The 19275-nt window shown below is 29.6% G+C and overlaps 3 protein-coding genes across 4 annotated transcripts in view; 1 reads left to right on the top strand and 2 right to left on the bottom strand.

The window, feature by feature from the left end:
- LOC117180252 (ubiquinone biosynthesis monooxygenase COQ6, mitochondrial) overlaps positions 1-4120 on the bottom strand; it is a 31364-nt gene extending 27244 nt beyond the window's left edge. For both annotated transcript variants that reach the window (XR_004468017.1, XM_033372650.1), the window contains exons 1-3: positions 3910-4120; positions 1669-1859; positions 51-290 (exon numbers count right to left, since the gene is read on the bottom strand). Coding sequence is in view for 1 of the 2 variants with exons in the window: in XM_033372650.1 (XP_033228541.1) it covers positions 51-290; positions 1669-1859; positions 3910-4105 (627 nt within the window). In the remaining variant the exon portion in view is untranslated. The remainder of the gene's footprint in view (positions 1-50; positions 291-1668; positions 1860-3909) is intronic.
- A 1070-nt stretch (positions 4121-5190) lies between these two features.
- On the top strand, positions 5191-11868 carry LOC117180251 (protein FAM161A). Its single transcript, XM_033372649.1, has 9 exons — positions 5191-5445; positions 5616-6095; positions 7693-7899; positions 8381-8533; positions 8609-8830; positions 10639-10911; positions 10991-11113; positions 11201-11369; positions 11451-11868. Exons 1-9 carry the CDS (start codon positions 5327-5329, stop codon positions 11814-11816), a joined length of 2112 nt encoding a protein of 703 aa, XP_033228540.1. The 5' UTR covers positions 5191-5326; the 3' UTR covers positions 11817-11868.
- LOC117180606 overlaps positions 11818-19275 on the bottom strand; it is a 32460-nt gene continuing 25002 nt past the window's right edge. Inside the window, exons 7-10 of the mRNA XM_033373097.1 lie at positions 15494-15742; positions 14613-14919; positions 14156-14427; positions 11818-12334 (exon numbers count right to left, since the gene is read on the bottom strand). Of these exons, the coding sequence (XP_033228988.1) occupies positions 11984-12334; positions 14156-14427; positions 14613-14919; positions 15494-15742 (1179 nt within the window). The 3' untranslated portion in view covers positions 11818-11983. The remainder of the gene's footprint in view (positions 12335-14155; positions 14428-14612; positions 14920-15493; positions 15743-19275) is intronic.

The raw sequence follows: 19275 nt of genomic DNA, 5'->3' as shown, positions 1-19275 counted from the left end.
TGAGAAAATAAAGAAAAATTTTATAAACAAATAGTTTTCTTAAAACTCACCAACAGTTTTGATTCAAAGTTGCCTCCATTTTGCAAAATGACTGCTGAATTTTCCCCTGGTGTTTCAGGTAATGAAATATTTTCAACTTTCGCATTGTAGACGACTTTTACGGAATCTTTTTCTGATAGTTGCTTGTCCACCGCGTGAAGAAGCAAATCGTTTTCAACTATGTAAGCTATTTCGTTGTTCAAATAATCCTCGTTAAATGTTATCATTGCGTCGGAACAGGCATCCCACACCTACTGAATTAATTGCGAATTAGATTCAAGATTTGTGTCCTATATATATATAGGTCAATAAAAAATGATTAATTCATAATTTAAAGAAATTGTATAACAAGTTAAAAAGAAAATAAATATTCAAGATTGCTACAAAATCCCAATTTGGAAATTGCATGACATTTACCAGTGCATTTCTTCATTTAATCTGACGCTTATAAACATTTTTTTATGCATAAAAACAACCATAAAGCTAGGAAATCAATAACGCTAATAAAAAAGGTTTGTTTTTAAATTTATTTTAAAACCTTTTAGTAACAGACATGCAGAATTTTATAAGGGGCCATTCACAAATAGTTGATTTTTCAACGCAAAAATATCAATTTCGAATCAAAAATGGAAGAATTAAATTTGTTGTTGAAAAAATTAATTTTCAATCAAGATAAAAAGGATTTTCAATAAAATAGATAAATTGTTGACCAAAGGGATGGAACACAAAAAAATATATTTTTAATCTTCAATAAAAAACAATTGAGTCAAACCAAAAATAAGAATTTTTAACAAATAGTTAAATAGTTATATTTTCAGTTTAAAAATTTAATTTTCAACTAAAAAACTAATTTTTGGATCAAATAGATCAATTTTCCAACAAGCAAATGAACTTTCAACTAAAATGATGCATCTTCAACAACAGCAAAGTCATTTTTAATCAAAAATGAAATGGTAACATTTTCTGTAATAAAATTAATTTTCAAACAAGAGAATTAAATTTCTTACGAAAAAGGTATATTTTCCACAAAAAATGGATTAGTTAAATTTTTAACTAAAATAATGAATTTGCAGTCAAGAGATGAATTTTTTAATAACAAATAGAATAGTTAAGTGTGCAACAAAAAAAGATGAAGTTTAACTAGTGAGAGTACTTTTGCACCAAAAATACGAATTTTCAACGAAACAGATAAATTATCAACAAAAAAAGATGAATGTGATTATAATTACAAATAAAAATCAGTTGAACCAAATCAAAAAGTACATGTTTTCAACAAAATAGTTGAATCCTTAACAAAGGAAGGTTAATTTTTTAGCAACCAATTGTGATTTTTAACCAAAAAAGATCTAATTTCTACCAAAGACAACAACAACAAATTCCCTGACTTCGTCATATTTCCCCCGACCAGTTTCAACTTCCCTGACTTTCTGGAATTCCCTGAATGTAGCAATCCTGATATTTTAATATTGCAAAATGAAAAATGGTATAAAAGTTTATTCTGTTCTCTTGAGATTGTTAGTACATTTTAATACTCTGTTATGAATAGAATATTTTTCTTTAAATAGAATAATTTTTTTTTTAAATTTTCAACAAAGAAAAAAATATTTCTAATGAAAAGAGTGAATATACCTGCATTTTTCTCACAGGCGTATATCGTACTTCTTCTACATGACGCCATGCACCAATACTCGATAACAATGTTCGAGATTGCTGATTTAACGCAACGACCCGATTGGAATACCGTTCGCTCGGTTCATATTTATGTTTATTACCACCCTCCAACAAAAGGACGCTCTTGGATTCAAGAGTTTTGTTATTAGCTATATAACAATAAGAAACATTTTTTGATACAATATTTAATTCAGTGTTTTGTTTTGAGCGATTGACTTTAAACCTTTGAATTACACTTTTTAAAAAATTAAAAGCGTAAAAAATGAAACCTTTTTAAGTAGAAGAATTAAAACTTAAATAATTGCAATTTAAAAACTGTAAAACTGAATTCAACTGGAAATATTTCAAATTTCATTAACTTTTAGTCCAGTTACATTCCCCAAGACATCTTGAACTTTTTATAAGTTCATTTTGATTCTAAGAAAGCCCTCCAGTTCCAAACAATTTTTTTTTCATGGGCAAAAAAAGTAAAAGTTAATTTCAGGGGCATATTAAAACATAATTATCTCGTGCAGGATAGTATCCTAAATTGTGTAAAAAAATTAAAAAGACTTTACACACCTCCAAAAATGTAAATAAATTAAAATTAAAAAAGAAACACCTTAAAACTCAATGCAATACTTTGATACATAGTATTATTTGCGATTTTTAAAATTATTTTTTTTCGAACGACCCTACAGTCCATGCCTAAGTGATACAACCGTTTGTCACTAAAATGAGTTATTTTTCAATGTAAATAAGTCGAAACGAATCTTAACGACTTGTCAAAAAAAAATTTAACAACATAGACACATCAAACAAAAAAAGTTACTTTCGAGATTTCTATAAAAATATGTATTAAATCCTTTTAGATTTTTTGGTTCTCAAAAATACAATTTAATGGTGTGATAAAAAACCAAAACAGACTTAGATTAACAGTTTCAAGGATTTGACGGAATGAAAATAAAGTTAGAAAAAATGGAGAGTATCGATTATTTAAAAAATACCGACTTCAAAGAAAAACGTATGGTGTAAAACTTGTTGAAACTGTTAAATTATGTTCTAATTCGCTTTTTTATGCTACCGTAAAATTTTATTGCTGAATAAAAAATAAATTTGGAAGCAGTGTATACACATTTTCGCAAAGATTTCAACAATAACAAAACAAAAAAATTAAATTTTGTTTCTTCGAATTTTAATGCATCTTGTGTCGTTTTAATACATAACGTGAATTTTCGTTTTTTCAGAAAAAAACTCTCTTTTCTATCCAAGGATTGTGAACAGAGAAGTCATTACAGTAGGATGAATGTAGACAAAATTAAGAGGAAAAAAGGTGGAATTTTTTAGGAGATTTACTTTGGATATTTTCAAAAAACTCGCAATTTTGTAAATTTTGAATTCTTTTTAAAATTTACCATCAGATTTCGAAAGAAGACAAGTAATCCTATCAGAATAAGTAAGAAAAAGATAAATAGCGATATTAGATTTAAAAACTAACAGTTTTAATTAAAATATTGATAATTTTTTGATAATCCGCGTTCGAAAAATTGGTAAGACACGTGTCATTATACTCGATTTAAAACACAACATATTTTAGTGGAAAATGATTCTATGACTTCAGAATATAAACCTACATATAAATAAAGCATATAAACCTGCCCGATTTAAAATCAAATCGGTCTGTCATATTTAAAGCAATATTGCGTTTTGATATTGTGAAACATTTTGTATGTTATTTCGAAGCCTAAAAAAGTAAGCAAAATTAAAATTCATATTTAACTATATCTGAAATTTCAAAAATGTTACTTTCATACGAGATGTATTGCCATTATAATGTTACATCAAATTTAAATAAATGCACTCCTTTTTGTAAGTTTTTTTTAGCTTTAACCTTAATTTAACCTCTAAATATATTTAAGATTATTTAAATTTGTGAATGATCAGCATTATTAATTAAAGTTTTAAGTTGCGCAAATAAAATTAAAATAAACTAAATTTTGTTTCATATCAAACAAAAAATTTCAAAAAATACATCGATGAATGCCAAAAATTGAAGGTTAGCTTTCAAGTCACTTGTAAAATATTGCTTTTGAATTTACACTGTGATTTGTCACATTATTTTTCAGATTATTCAGAGATTATACAACTTTTTCCTATATATATATATAGATCTACGTAATCTAGGTAAAGAAAAAAAGTTGCAAAATATAATAAACTAACCTAAAGCACAAGCGAGAGTTGTTCCAACGAGACCACCTCCAGTCACGATAATATCATAATTTTCACAATTATCACTTATAGCCGAATGTGCATTCCTTACAATCGTACAAGGATGAAGTACAGTGTGCTTATAATTTCGCGAAAAATATGTAAAAACACAACGAGACGATGACATCGCTTCACTGAACACCGCCATTTTTATTCTGTATATTTTGCTGGCGTAGCAGACGACGTATGTAAAAATCGTCTGCTATACGAGCACTATACGAGAGAATAAAATATTAGTCAAATACCTTTGGTCAAATTAAGTATATGAATTATTAGTCTATGTTATGATTTCAACACCGATTAGGATTTATGTTGAAGAATATCTAATATTGGTTAACTTTCATGACAAATTATTGTAATCTGATTTATTTTAGGGCTCCAAAAACAGCTAAAACTTGGAGCGTGTCGAATGTTTGTAAATAAACAGCAGACGACAGCATTATCAAATTATTAAAATTAGATATCTCCATCTTTTTATATTTTATCAACAGTGATTATTAATTATTATGAATTTTAATTCAGAGATATATGTAAATTACTGATATAGTTTGTATAATAAATGTGAGGTTTAAAAGATTTTCATTAAAAAAATTAGATTTCAAAACTCCAAAAAGAAAAGATTATTTTCTTGTAAAGATAAAAAAGCGTGTTTAGTCAGAAAAATATTGAAATTAAATATTATTTTGTATTGATATTAATTCTGATTTTACTCGAGAAAAATAAGAACTTGTTTAATGGATTAAAAAAAAAATACAAATTAAAATCTCAAGAATTAAAAAGTATATTTTTTGAATAATTGTTCAAATGCAAACATTTTCTGCATATCTTTGTGGAAATGAATATGGCTTTCAGAATATTAATAATATGAGAATTTTAATTTTTATTATATATTAATTGAAATTTAAGAGAAATATTCAGTCTATTAGTAAAAAATGATATCACACTATACTGAAAATTACAATTTGAAATTATGATTACTAAATATTCTGACAGGTACATACTCGTATTATTAATAATTTATTAAAAATATCCCAAAAAATAAAAGTATACAGAATCCCATATCACATATTTTTTCCTTATAAGTTCTGAACAAAGAAGAAAATTCTTCTTATTTCAGGAAATTGAACATCCTGTTATTATAATATTGATTAAACCCCTATACATTTTTTACAGCAGATAAAATTCTTCTTTGTAGTATAACGTAATAAATTTTAGCTTTTGATTGCCATACTTTCACGTATGGTCACCATGGTGACGCTTACACCAGGTAACTGTACATCGATTTCCTACACAATTCCTAATAGAAGAAGCATCGAGAACCTCAAGAACAAATATTCTCATATTAGAACAAATTTTTTAATTTAAAAAAATGACAGAACATAGGGGAAGTTCTTTTGTACATTCTTGTGTAAAAGTGCCGGTTGATCCCTATAGCAGACAACCAACGCCACTGTATGAACGACCAGGAATTACAAGAAGGCAAGAAAGGTAAATGATGCAAATAATTTTTGAATTAGATTCATAATAACGTTTTTGTTTGTCCTATTAATTCTATAATTTTGTAATTAATTGACAGATTTGCTGTTGAAATAAATTTTTACAATGACGAAAAATATGATTAAATAATTAAATTTTAATTATTGGTTTTATTTTATTAGCAGGTGCACTACATCGTCTCGTAAGACGAGAAGGATCAATTTCGATACAAATAACTCGGTCTCAGAAGCCACAAGTCCTCGAGATACATTAGAAAATTTTATGGATTTTATAGAAAGCATACCAGATTATAATGACGTGCATCATCTTACGAATGAGCAATTTAAGCAGAAATTAGACTACCTTAAAAGAAAGCAGAGACTTTTATTGAAAAATTTGAGAAACTGCATAGATCAGGATGATAGTGAAAATATAATAAATAGAGAAACACCTTCTGATTCACAAGCTCAAGGGAATAACAAAACAAAAGATTGGTGCAACGATAGAAATAAAACAAAAGACTGGTGCAATGATAGTAATAATGACCTGAAACTCAAAGGGAAAAAGTGCAATTTTGAAGAGTCGAGAACTAATAGTCCAATTCTTTATGCCTCTGGAAAGTTTGATAGATTGGCTGAGGATCAAGATCTTCTAACTTATAGGTAATAAAATTTAATTAATTTTTTATTTAAATAGCAAGTTTCTAATTTTACTTTTTAATGTACAATTCGAAACATTCAATATTAAATATATTTAAATTAAAGGTCGTGTATATAAAATTGAAACCAGCAAAAATAATTTTATGAAACGAAATTCGCGTGAGGCGAAATCCTGGAAAGGTGGAGATTTCCGATGGGATTTTTTGCGGGAAAAATAAATCTGAAACTCTTAAATCGATACTTCGATTGGCTTTTGAGATATCGCACCCCCTCTACCCAACTTCCCCCATGTAGCTGTGGGATTGTCAGACACTGTCATCAACCTTTGCCAGCTGGGGACCTTTGTATTGAGGAATAAAATAAGAAACAACCAAATTTATTTTGCAATTATTAATTTAGAAATATTATATATCGGAAATCTGAATTTTTTGGCGATTTAATGATATGTTGTATCACGCGATGAGTTGCAAATTAGAAGCGTTTTTCAGGTCATGATGTATAGTTTCATCGAAACTCAACTGCAATAGTTGTAAATGTTCTTATTTTCAACTATTTCCAACTGGCATAGTCAATAAATAGACTGCTCATGCTTAGATATCACTTAGTGATAGTTGACGCAGATTTTAGTTTGAAAATTCATTCATTCATCTGAAAATTCAAAAACTTCCAACTTTCAGGGCTCGCGCCAATATACTAATAACAAAATATCAAAATAGCACTTGTATAAATTAGTCTTAAAATTTACATCATAAAATCTTTTGGAAATTTAGAACATCACATTTTTTCTACTATTTTTCAAAATGTATTACACTATAAACACATTTTTTATCTCTTAAGTGAGTCCGAGCCCTGAACTGTTAACTAAGTAATTTTTCATTTAAATATTATAAATTGTTTCTTTTCAGTTTTAAACGTACAGAATTGTATGCTTTTTTCAATTCTTCTAAATCGTAGAATATGAAATTGAAGACTTAATATCCGTACAATATTCAATTTCAAGAATTTGTAAATAAATAATTTTGAATTAAATTAATTCAAAATAAATGCAAGAAAATGAAAAATTCATAGAATAATTTCTCAAATTCAAGCATTGAAAATTAAATCATTTTTTATTTGAAAATGTACCAAAATATTGAATATTTCCAATTGAACGTAGTAAAGCAATTTCAAATTAAAAGGCTTAAAATAGTGTGATTTGAAAAACTGGAATCATGTATACAATCTTATCGCACTTATTCTAATTTTCAACTTATGAAGGTAAGTAACATATCGTTGAAATCGACAAAAAACTTAGATTTCGAATATAATGTTAATACAATATTTATTGCAAAATAGATTTTTTTCTCTGTTTCTTATTTTATTCATCATTAGTAGAAATGAATCGCATGTTGGAAAGGATCGGTAAAAGCGTCTGGTGATTCCTCAGCTACATGTGGAGGATTTTGATAGAAAGGGTAGAGCAAGCAAGTAGCCGGTGATCAAATGGGCGTCGCTCGATCAAAATAACCCTGTGGCCATACAAAATTTCTTCTTCGCGGAATGTTTAAAAAAATAAAAAGCCTCAAATTTTAAGCAATTATAATTGTTATTAATAATACAGATGTAAGGACAAAAGTAAAGCTGCAAAGACAATTCACAACTCCAAAATCCATTCCACGAATAAATCCTGGAGTACTGAAAGTGAATCAAAAAGTCCTGATAGTGTGGAAAGTGATCTGGAAAATAGTTTGGAAACGAAAAGTTTGCCACCTCATAGTCCGGAAAGGTGGCATCCAACTGTTCCGAAACCATTCAGTTTTACAATGAGGTGACATTTGGAATTGAATCTTACACGAAATCTGAATCAATTATATTTATTACTAATTTCAGCCAGTCATTCAATTTAAACTATTTAACCCTCAAGTGCTAGAACCTAGAAATTTTCCGTTTCGCATAGAACGGCCCAGCAGACTCGAGCTAACTTCAAACTGAAATGTCTCTGGTTTAAATTGACTTAGCTCCATTCTTTTAAATTTCAGTCCAGAGTCTTTTGAGAAAAACTTCCGGGTCCGTGGGACCCGTTCTAGCACTTGAGAGTTCATCAATCCTTTTGACAGTTTTTTCGATGAATGTCCTTCAATAGTCAGTTAAACTCACTGGTTGAGCTAACTTAATAATCTAATTATTTAACCAGATAGGCTAAGTAGCTAGAAATCGCTGAAAAAAATAGTTAAATTTTTAACAGATTCCAATTTAGAGAGTATATGAATTATTTCTTTAAATAAGAGTTACTTAAATATTGTTTTTAGAGAGGAAGCAGAAAAGTATATGTCACTAGCAGAGATAGATGACCTGCAACAAAGTTTCAGGGATCCAAAAACAAAGAAACGCCGTGTAAAGCCTATTCCTTTAACATCGAAAATACCACTATATGATAAACTTGTTGCAGCAAAAGAAGAAAGGTGTATTTGATAAGTTTATTAAGGAATAGAAGAAAAATATTCAAATTTTATAATAAAAATTGTTATTGCTTGCAGAAGTCGTTTGGTGAGAGAAGAGAGTATGTTGAACTTAATGTCTCAAGTAAGACCTTTTAAATTGGAATGCGAAAGAAGAGCCTGGAAGACACTTTCAAGGTCTAGTCCAGAACTTTGCGGGAAAAAAGTTCGTTACAGTTCGAGATTCAAGGCTAAACCGGTTCCAAAGAATTTATTCAGTACTGCAATTTATGATCGGATGTTAGAAGATGAATATTATAGGTATTATTACAATGCTTATTATTTATTATAATTCTTATGAATTTTTAAAGAATAAACCTTCTATCCAGACACACTTGATTTAAAGTTTAAAGCAAGACCCTCTCTCTAGAAACAATTAGCCATCTATTTTAAAACAAGACCCTATACGATTTCTTTGTTTCAAGAAAATACCCTTTTATGAAAGCAAGAACCTTTAAGACAGCTTTTTTAAAATAATACCCTCTTTTTTAAAACAACACTCGTTGATAAAAAAAAACGAAATTAGGTACATTTTGGGTTTAGGCTAGATTTAAGAAGAATCTCCAAAGTGACACCACAAATTAGAACAGGTGTAAAAAAATTAAAACTTACTCCCGAGATATTGAGTTTCTGAAAAAGGGTTAGAAATTGTTGATTTGAAAAAGTTAGCCTATTCTGAGGAGATTGTCCAAGAGTTTTGAGGTTACAGTTTCCCAGGTTTTAAAAATCGGTTTTCAGTAGAGGTTGAAAATCAAATCTTCAATCTTTCGCAAAATCAAAACTTTCTCCTAAATACAGGGAAGTTGAATAATAATAACAAATATTCGGTACAAACAAAATTATTCTGTTCCGAGAAATTCAAAATTTAGCCTGACGATATCGCACTGAGATAGATGATTATTCGGTGAAAGTACTGTAAAAGAAAGAAAATGTTGCTATTGTTAATAACTGATATTAATTTCAAGAAATATCTATGCAGAATTGAATAAACACTAACATTTTTACTTAAATTTAAATAAAATGTTATTTTTATTGGTATATTAAAAAATTAGAATTCAAATAAATCTTTTTTTTCACAATGTGTATTTAATTTTTTAAGAATGTTGGTTGTGACAAACTCACTTTCAAAAAAATGTTAGCCAACTAGTTCAGTACTACCACCCTTCATTTAAGGTTATTATTTTTTAAATTAACCTTAATCTTACACACTCTAAATTGACTCTACAGTTATTGCCAATAGTTATTGTGTTAAACTTAAAAATTGGTTCTCTTTCTTAAAACGAGAACCTTTTGACTTAAAATACTCTACATTAAATGGATTTAGGGTTGAAGCTAGATTTGGGACTAGTTTTTTTTTCAAATACGACCCGATTCCTCAAAACAAGAAAAATTGTTTTGAAAAGCCTAAATTAAGAATTTCTTTGGCTGGAGCTAAATTTAACCCTTGTTTTTGTATTAAAACAAGTTCCTCTTTTTGTAAACAAAATCTTCATTCTTAAAACAAGATTACTATGTATTCAAACACCTTAAATTGCGAACATTTTTGCATTAAAGGAGAATTTAAATTTAGTTCTTATTTTAAAACAAAGCTCTCATTTTCTTTTAAAATCCACTTAGCCTATTTTATGTTGAAGCTACGTTTATGTATTTTTTTTTGGTTTGAAAAAGACCATTACTCCTCAAACAAGACGCTCTTTCTTGAAACAAGACCTCTTTTACCTAAAGCGATCTACATTAAGCATTTTCTGGTTAAAAATATATTTTGGTCTAGTTTTTTTTAAACAAGGCACCATCTCTCCTTAAAAACAAGAAACTTTTTCATAAATTGAAATATTTTTGTTTTAAACCAATCCACATTAAACCTGCTTTGTGTTAAATATTGATTTCAGTTTAGTTTAAAAAAAGACTCTCTCGTCAACATTTTGTTTGAACTTTTTCTTAACACCGCTTTGTCTTAAAACACCTGAATTATTTGGCTTTAGAATGATAAGTACAATTTCAATGGTACTCGAATAAAAAGCATTTGGAAGGTCTTCAAAACCTTCTGGGACATGTCCAATTTTCTCCAGATCTCTTCAGAAGAAGATGAGGGCTTCTCGGATGATGAAATCTTCCACTTTACCACCATCTATGGCCAGACGAGAACATCTCAGGTCAACATCCGTTCATTCCCAATGCAGTACAGCAAAAGAATCCGTAAATGAAAGAGATTGTGAGGGAAGAGAATCATCTGGAATCTTCAGTGCAACACCCTTGCAATCCGAAAGGTCAAGGTCAGCCTTGGCTGCATTGCCTATCCGAGGAAATAACTTGGCAGCTGTTCTCAGATGTCAAGCTTCCCGGTACTTAATTTTTTATTTCTGTAGATAATAATGATATTTTTTAAAGTTACTATTGAATTATGAAATGAAATTATTTCAGGGAAAAACTGGAACGCGAGATTCAGGAACGAATGGAAGAAAGACGTCGCGAGCAATTGATGAAACTCAGGGAATCCCTCATTAGCCAGAAACCAGCTTGGAGAGCTTTGAGATCAGCTGCCAGGTGATATCATTTTTATACTTGTTTCATAATCTCATTTATTTATCTGAATAACCTAAAATGCTTATTTCAAATGATAAACAAAATTAGGCATGAACATGCCAGAGATTTGGATTTTCGGGTTCATCTTCGCCGGGATGAAGCTCGAGAACAGGCAGAGCGTCATCGACTTCACATGGAAATTATGCTGGATAGAGTGACTCAGATCCCAACACTTTTTGAGCGACACTCGCAGGTAAAGGAATTAGAGGAACTTCAGGTAATTGATTTTCATATGTAAAATTCTAAACCAGCTACTGAAGCTGAAGGCCATCATTTACAGAATTTTCTACAATTGCAGTCCAAGCTGAAAATGCCAGGGTGCTACAAATTGAAGAAGAATAAATTTAAAAAAAGGCAAAGACCCAGTAGTGTCGATTCATATGCGAGTGGAGGTAGTGTTTCAAGATCAAATTCTGGCTCCTTGACCAGTTCCTCAGGGACTTTAATTTCTCAATCCTCCAAGTCTTCCGGATCCAAAAAGTCTGATCCTTCAACAGGAAAGTCTGAAATTTCAAGTAAAAAAAAGAGTGAACGTGGTCCTCTGAAAGTTTCTATTAATGAAACTGCTGAACTTATTGAAGAGAGGGGATCCAACAGTGAGAGGTTTTCGTTCAATTCTCAAGCGAGTGAAGATCGAAACTTTACTAATGTTGAGAATAATTAAGGAATAGTTATTAGTAAATAATTTACTTTCATAAAATAATGCAAGGAAATGTGCAATCACTTAAATAGAATACATACCACACTATAAATTTAATTTTCGATTTTCCTTCTTTAACAAACAAAAATGATTGAAAATCGTTATGGCAAGTATGTCGAAGTTAAAAAAAATCAGTCTTTCATGGTGTCTAATATCCAGTCCATGAAATAAGCTACTCGCGTGTAAACACCAGGAAAACCTTCGGTACCACAACTTTTCAGTCCAAAACTAACAATGCCAAATTGTACGAATCTTGCATCTCTTTCGTTGTACAATGTTAGTGCTTGAAGAGGACCTCCACTATCTCCAAGACAAGAATCCATTCCATCTTTTCCACCTGCGCACATTTGCTTGTTACCTATAGTTGCAAAATTTTTGTAAGCTTCTGCACATTTTTCATTTGGCACTTGACTCAACTTCACTTGAAGCAGAGCATCACTTCGAGCTGTATTTTCCGTTATTCCCCATCCGGTTACTATGACCTGGTGCAAACAGAAAATGAATTGCTTTCTTATTAGAGTGGTTTTCTTCACCGAACAGAATCAAAAAGAAAAATTCGGTCTACCCTTTGAAATGCACCATATATTAAGCTTATTTTTGGCATAAGTTTATTTATCGTCTTGAAGTATGATATTCTTTTTTAAAGTTAAGCCTTATACAAGAACCCTTTATTTAAAACAAGATATTTTTTATCAAATTAAGCTCTATTTCTCATCGAACAGGACACACTTCCTTAAATTGGAGCCTTTTTCTCTCTTCTTGAAAGCAAGGCAATCAATTATAAAAAAAAACGCCACTATCTTAAAACAGGCAAAATTACGGGTATTTGGACTTGAAACTAGGATCATTTATATTTCTGGGCTTAAAATAAGACACACTCTTATAAGGAAAGACCCTTTTTTTAAAACTAAATCCTAATTGTTGTTTTATTAAATTAAGGCATCTTATAAAGTCAGACCATCTTCCTTAAAACAAACTAAATTAAAAAGATTTGAGGTAGAAACTAGGTATAATTATATAATTCTTGTCTTAAGACCCCTTCTCACAAAATAAGAGCATCTTTCTTAAAACAAGCACCTACAAAATCTGTTAGATTTAGGACAAGATCTTTTTTATTAAAATAACGGTGGCCTTCATAACACAAGCTTATGTATAAAAAAAACCCTTTCTTTAAAAACAGGGATTCGAACGAAATTAAGGGGCATTTTTGGATATTTGCCAATTATCTCGACAAATTAAAAAGAATTTGGCTAAAAACTAAGCTTAGTCTTGAAAATTATAAAAATATAAGGAGCCTACGAATGCACAATGTCAAAATTAGCTGTTAATCGTATTTTGTATAAAAAAGAACGAAAAGGAACATAACGAAACTTTCGTTACGTTCCTTTTTGTTTCTTTCCACATAAAACTTTGACGAAACACAAATTTGACAATGTGCCTCGGTAGCTGCATTATTTTTTTAATGATTTTTCATACTTAGCATTATTTTCAGGTAAATTATATGGAATTTTAAGAAATAATTGGAAAATATCTGAAAATTCCCCTTAATTTTGTTCGAATCCCTGTTTAAAAACAAGACTCTCTTTCTTAAAATAACCACATACAAGATCCCTTTCCAAAACAAGATTCTTCTTATTATATCAAGATCCTTAACTTTATAAAAAAAAACCCTAGAAGGCTCCTTCGTTTTAAAACAAGATACCATCTCATAAAACAAGACCTCTTTTCTTAAAAGAAGCACCGAATTTTCGTATAGCAAATCCCTACATACCCCTTAGTTTTTAAACAAGGCCCTCTCTCTTAAAGCAAGACTATATTCTTTTTGAAACAAAACAATCTTTCTTAAAACAGGATCCTATTTCTTAAATAAAGACCACTTTTTAATTAAATCAAGTCTTAGGCATATAGTTTCTATTTTAAAACAAGACCATCTCTATCGCTCTTGAAACAAGACCCTCTTTATATGAAAAACCCCTTTTTGTTCAACACCATTTCATCTTATTTCTTAATTAAAAAAAGACCTCTCTTTCTTAACACACCCTAAATTAAGACAATTTTTAAAACTATGTTTAATCTTTTAATGGGAACCCCTGCAAGATTATTTGGTTTTAAAACAAGGCCCTTTCTGTTAAAACCGTCTTTCTTAAAACAAGTTCCTAGGAGATCCAAATAAAGAATAAAGCCTTTTTCGCTAAATACGTTTTCTTATAAGTCCTTTTTGTTTAAAAGCAAAACAATCTCTTCAAAAAGAAAACTCCCTTATCTTGAAATAGAACGTTTTTTCGTTTTAAAGAATTTTGTACCTTTTTGGTTGTTATTTTTGTAGCCGGACTGATAGGTAAACAAATTGGTTTGGCATTTGCAGGTCGGAAGTCGATATCATTATTCAGTCTTATTAAAGCAATGTCATTTTGTAATTTTGCCCTTGAATATTGAGAATGGCGGTAGGTACTTTCAATGCCGAAATCTTGATACTGCTCTGCGCAAACTATTTCAAGGCCATTTTTATCCACGTCACAATCTCGCTCCTTACTAATATCATGATCACCTATTCTTGCCCCGATTAAAGTTAAAGCTGAAAACGATTTATCATTTATAAGCATCTACAGAATATTTAAAATCACTATCATTATATTATTTTTTACGACACAAAACAAAAAACAATTTTATTTTATACAAACTTGATTTCTTCTAAAAAATAGGTGAGATTGATTTTCTTCAAATCAAATTTGTAAAAAATCCAGATTAAAATTTACTAACAATCAGGAAGATCTGATACACAGTGAGCTGCTGTTAAAATATATCGTTTGTTTATTACTGAACCCCCACAACGAAATTCAGTGTTGCTTGAATCAATTCTATAAGCAAGTAAAGCCATCCATGGAAAGTCCAAGACTCCTGTTTTGTTACCACCAAATATTTTTTGTTCAGTAATTGGGCCGCATATTTCTAGATCCAACAATCTTAGATTCCTGTGATTTTTAACATCTGGTGGATTTGGCACAAAAGTTGGTGCCTTTGGCTCTGATGTTGTTGGTTCTGTGAATGGTGATACTGTTGCTGTCACCTATTGAAATATTATTCATTAATAATAGGACGTTCTGTGATGAAATTTTCATTTATCGAAACTATATGCAATAATTATTATGAAGCTATATAATTGATGTAAAATATCTTACATATGCATTATGTCTGCAGACGAGTTTGAATTATGTAAATAATATTTATTATATATACAAATATTTACGTACTTTAAAATCAAAACGTGAAATGGATTTTTTCCTTGTTTCGCAGATGAACAATCAAATGCAACAAAATGCAATAATAATTATTATAAAACAAGATACCTTACGTGAAATATTGCATATTAATTATTTTTGGAGAAGTTTCAATTATGTAAATCATATATCTCTTATTAAAGGTTCACGTATTCCAATAAAAATTCGAAATTAATTTTTCCCATGTTTCTCAGATCATCAGTGAAATTAAACATTATGCGTTTTCATATGCGCAAAGTTTAATTTACAAATTTAAAGAAAACTTGAATAAAATCCTTCGGTATTCAATTTTTTAAATATTTCATCACGTATTTTTCCGATGAATCTTACATATGTAAATATTTTTGCATATAGAAAAAGTACCTTGTCTTCACAACAGACTTTTGGATCCTTTCCTTCAAAACCACAGTGTGATTTTCGTAATAAATCTAATGAAGATTCTGGAATAGGCTTATCTCGGCTTAGAATTTCCAACAAAGTTGGACAATTTTTTAAATTGTGGCAGGTTCCAGATTTTCCTGATGGCGTTCGGCAGGATTCTTCTGCGGGATAGATGATCGGTTCTGAATGAAAGATATAACCCTGTTTTCCTCTACTGTTCATCAAATGAAGAATGGTTTTTTATCAGCATGATTGAAAATTATTTTTTATATGAAATTATATTAACTCCTACAGAGACCATTTTTAAAGTTTTATAAATTGTTTGTTAGGGTTCAGGTAACACAAACTGTTTATTAAAATATTTGTTTAACTTGAAATTCAGGCTACTAAACAGAATCTGAAATAAGAATTACTTTTGAATATATAAAATCGATTATAAATACAAATTGTTAACAATTTCAAATAAGAAACTTTTGAATTAAAAAACTTCAAATTGTTAACACTTAAGAGTTAAATTATCTTTTGTTATTAAAAAGTTAAAAAATTGAGCAAGTGGAAACTGATTGTATTCCATGCACAATAATTTATTGGTAAATGAAAGCTATTAAAGATTCCAAAAATCAGGGATGATCTTGGGAATATGTTGGGTAAAGAACACCATTTATAATTTTATATTTTTATATTTGATCACTTTTTCTGGATAAAAATTCGAAAGATTTTCGATAGTTTACTGTAAAATAAATATTAGACATATAAGATTAGAGACAGTTTGCTTAAATTCCGTGGATGAATTTTGATAAAAATAATATCTACATAAAGCTGTATTTTTCTACATTTTCGTTAACTTGAGTATAAAAACACTTGCTAAACTTCAATTACAACTTTTATGGATCTTTGTATCATCTATCATAGTGTACATCGTCCTAATATGCGAATCAGCACATATAAGGTTATATGCCGAGGATTATGCTCTTTCACTAAAAATATAAACACGTATTTTTAAATTTTTACTCGTCATATGTCTGTAAATATTCTGCAATAATTACATAGCGTTTTAATATATGATATTTTAGCACTTGGTATTTACTGAAAAGATTTTTTTTGCCTTTTTATTGGAAGAGGACGACTTAACCCCACATTGAGGTGTTAGGGCGGACTGCATAACTAGTTAAGTATAATGATTATACATTTAAAACTTTAAACTAAAAAAAACGATGATTTCGAATTGATTTATTCAAAGTTTTAAAAATGAATATTTATTATTTCTTACTGTAAATCGATAGTAAATAATACTTCAAATATTTTAATATCAAAAAATAATAAATGAAACAATAAGTGACAATAATTATCAATTGTAGTATCCCGATGAAATATCAGTTTACAAAAATGGAATACGTTAAATTCGCAAATTTCTCCTGATAAACGATTTACATAGGAAGACTTGTAGAGACCTTGTATTTTTGCTAAGTTATTCGACAAACATAATTCCATGAAAAATGGTATTTTTTACGACAAGCCGAAATTTGTGATGAATTAAAGCTAAAATATTGTTTTTTAGATTGGCAAAAAATTAACTTTAATTTATGTTCTAGTGCATCATCGCTGACAACTTTCATCTGCGATATACAGTACCAGTTTATTATATTATCAAAAGTGACTTAGACATATTTTTTAGACTTTTTCATGAAAGAAAATCACTTCTAAACGTCCTATTTTTTAAACTGTTGCAGATAGATTTTTTTAAATTTTCAAATAGTTTCATTTACGTAATTTTCACAAAATTGATTTTTACACGTGTTTTAAAATGTTTTAAGCCTTTTCAGATCTCGGATGACCCAGTGGGCACAAAATTTGGCGACGTCTTTACGACATCATTACGACATCTTTACGACAATTTTACGACATCCTATGTCCATGTCGTTTCGGTGTCTTTGCGATATCGTAAGGACATCGTCAGATCATACGACTTATTTACGATATCGTAAAGACACCTTAACGACATAGACGTAGGATGTCGTAAAGTTGTCGTAAAGATCTCGTAACGATGTCGTAAAGACGTCGCAAAATTTTTTGCCCCATGTGGATCCTCTACATTAAAAGGTACATAAATGGACCGATGTTTTGGCTTTGGCAGTAATATAATCTAGATAATATTCATGGTCTCGGCATTTGGAACAAAATTGGCGAAGTTCAAGTGTTTCTTTCTGCGCAGAATTTTGCAGTTTCAAAAATTACACACCACAGAGTAAATAGTGTTTAGTATGTATTTTAACGACATTGTATGGTTTTTTGGAAAATCTGTCGGCTAACATTATTTTCACGGGTTTTGTCTTGGAGAATGTTTTGTCTTGGTGAATGCTTTTCTTAAAAAAAACATTCACGTCAGCTAAATTAAAATTGAAGACATAAGTTTGTTAAAATCGAATTTAAAATCCTGTTTAACGTCCAATAATCAAGTTAATGCATAGAATTACTACAAATAGAACCAATAATCCTATGACAAAATTTGTACAGCCACCATATAAAATGCTCCTATGGTGATTTTAAAAAAGATTTTTTTTTCCAGAAAAAGAAAAAAATTTGTTGGCAAAATAAACAAGGGGGAAGAAAATGAGAAAGAAACCAACCAAATCTCCTTCCTTCTCTTTTTAGAATTTCTTCCTTTTGTAAGTAATATTCACCAACGTTTCGGTACTTATACATATTTGTCTTAATTCTCAGGCATCAAAGAGAGAGAGCATCGTTGTTTCGGCGCTGTTTCTACCTACACAATTTTGTCTTACCTCGATGAGTGTGATGTATGAGTACACCGAAAGTTTGTTGAATATTATTTACAAATTTTTTCTTACTGTTATCTGATAGTAATAAAAGTAAAAAAGACGAAATATATAAAAAAAATTAAGGAAGGGGATTTGGTCGGTTGCTCTCTCATTATCTTTCCTCTTTTTATTTTTGCAACAAATTTTATTTCTTTTTCAGGAAAAAAATATATTTTTTTAAATTGCAATGGGAGTACTTTATGGTGATTGTTCAAATTTGATAGTTGGATTCTTGGTTTTACTTTCAGGAACTCTATACATTAACAGTCTCCACGTTATACAATGTCCCAAAGATGACCCCATGCGTCATTGCTGATCCGAATAAAAATGTGGAAAAAGGTTGAATAAGATAAATTGTTCTAAATATAAATTTTGAGCTCACGTTTTGTGTTCTGGTGCCGAAAGTGAATAATATATTTGCAAATTTTTCTTATAGATGTAATTGTGAATTGTCTATATATTTTTAACTCGCAGTGCGGCCCGTTTATTTACCCCAGTTTATGTTTGTGTACCCGGAAGTGAGATTTTACAGAAAGTTAGATGAAATAAAATTTTTATAAATAAACATATTTCCTCAGCAAAAACAGGACTACATATTAAGGTGCTTTAAATTATTTAAAAGTACACAAACTTGATACAAGAAGGAAAATAGTCGAGGGATACCGTTTATGTACCTTTTAATCTATATACAAAAGGTAAAAAAAAAGTTTGAATAAGTTTAGTTTTTTAAAAAGGGACAAACAGATTTTTTTGAGTCTTAAATTATCGGGAGAAGAAAACTGGGATGGGCAGGCTAGGTGACATATAAAGATCCGTCCTTGTTTGACTTGATAATATAAAATTCAGATTCAAAGTCTTCGCAGACGGTCAATCGAGCGTGGAATTTCCCTACGTCTACTTAATTCTTTGAAGTTTGCTGCGCAATAGAATTATTATAATATTATT

The sequence above is a fragment of the Belonocnema kinseyi genome, chromosome 9 (assembly GCF_010883055.1).
Source record: "Belonocnema kinseyi isolate 2016_QV_RU_SX_M_011 chromosome 9, B_treatae_v1, whole genome shotgun sequence".
Taxonomy (NCBI): domain Eukaryota; kingdom Metazoa; phylum Arthropoda; class Insecta; order Hymenoptera; family Cynipidae; genus Belonocnema; species Belonocnema kinseyi.
Note: the sequence above shows the minus strand (reverse complement) of the source record. Positions and strands in the feature narration are given on the sequence as shown.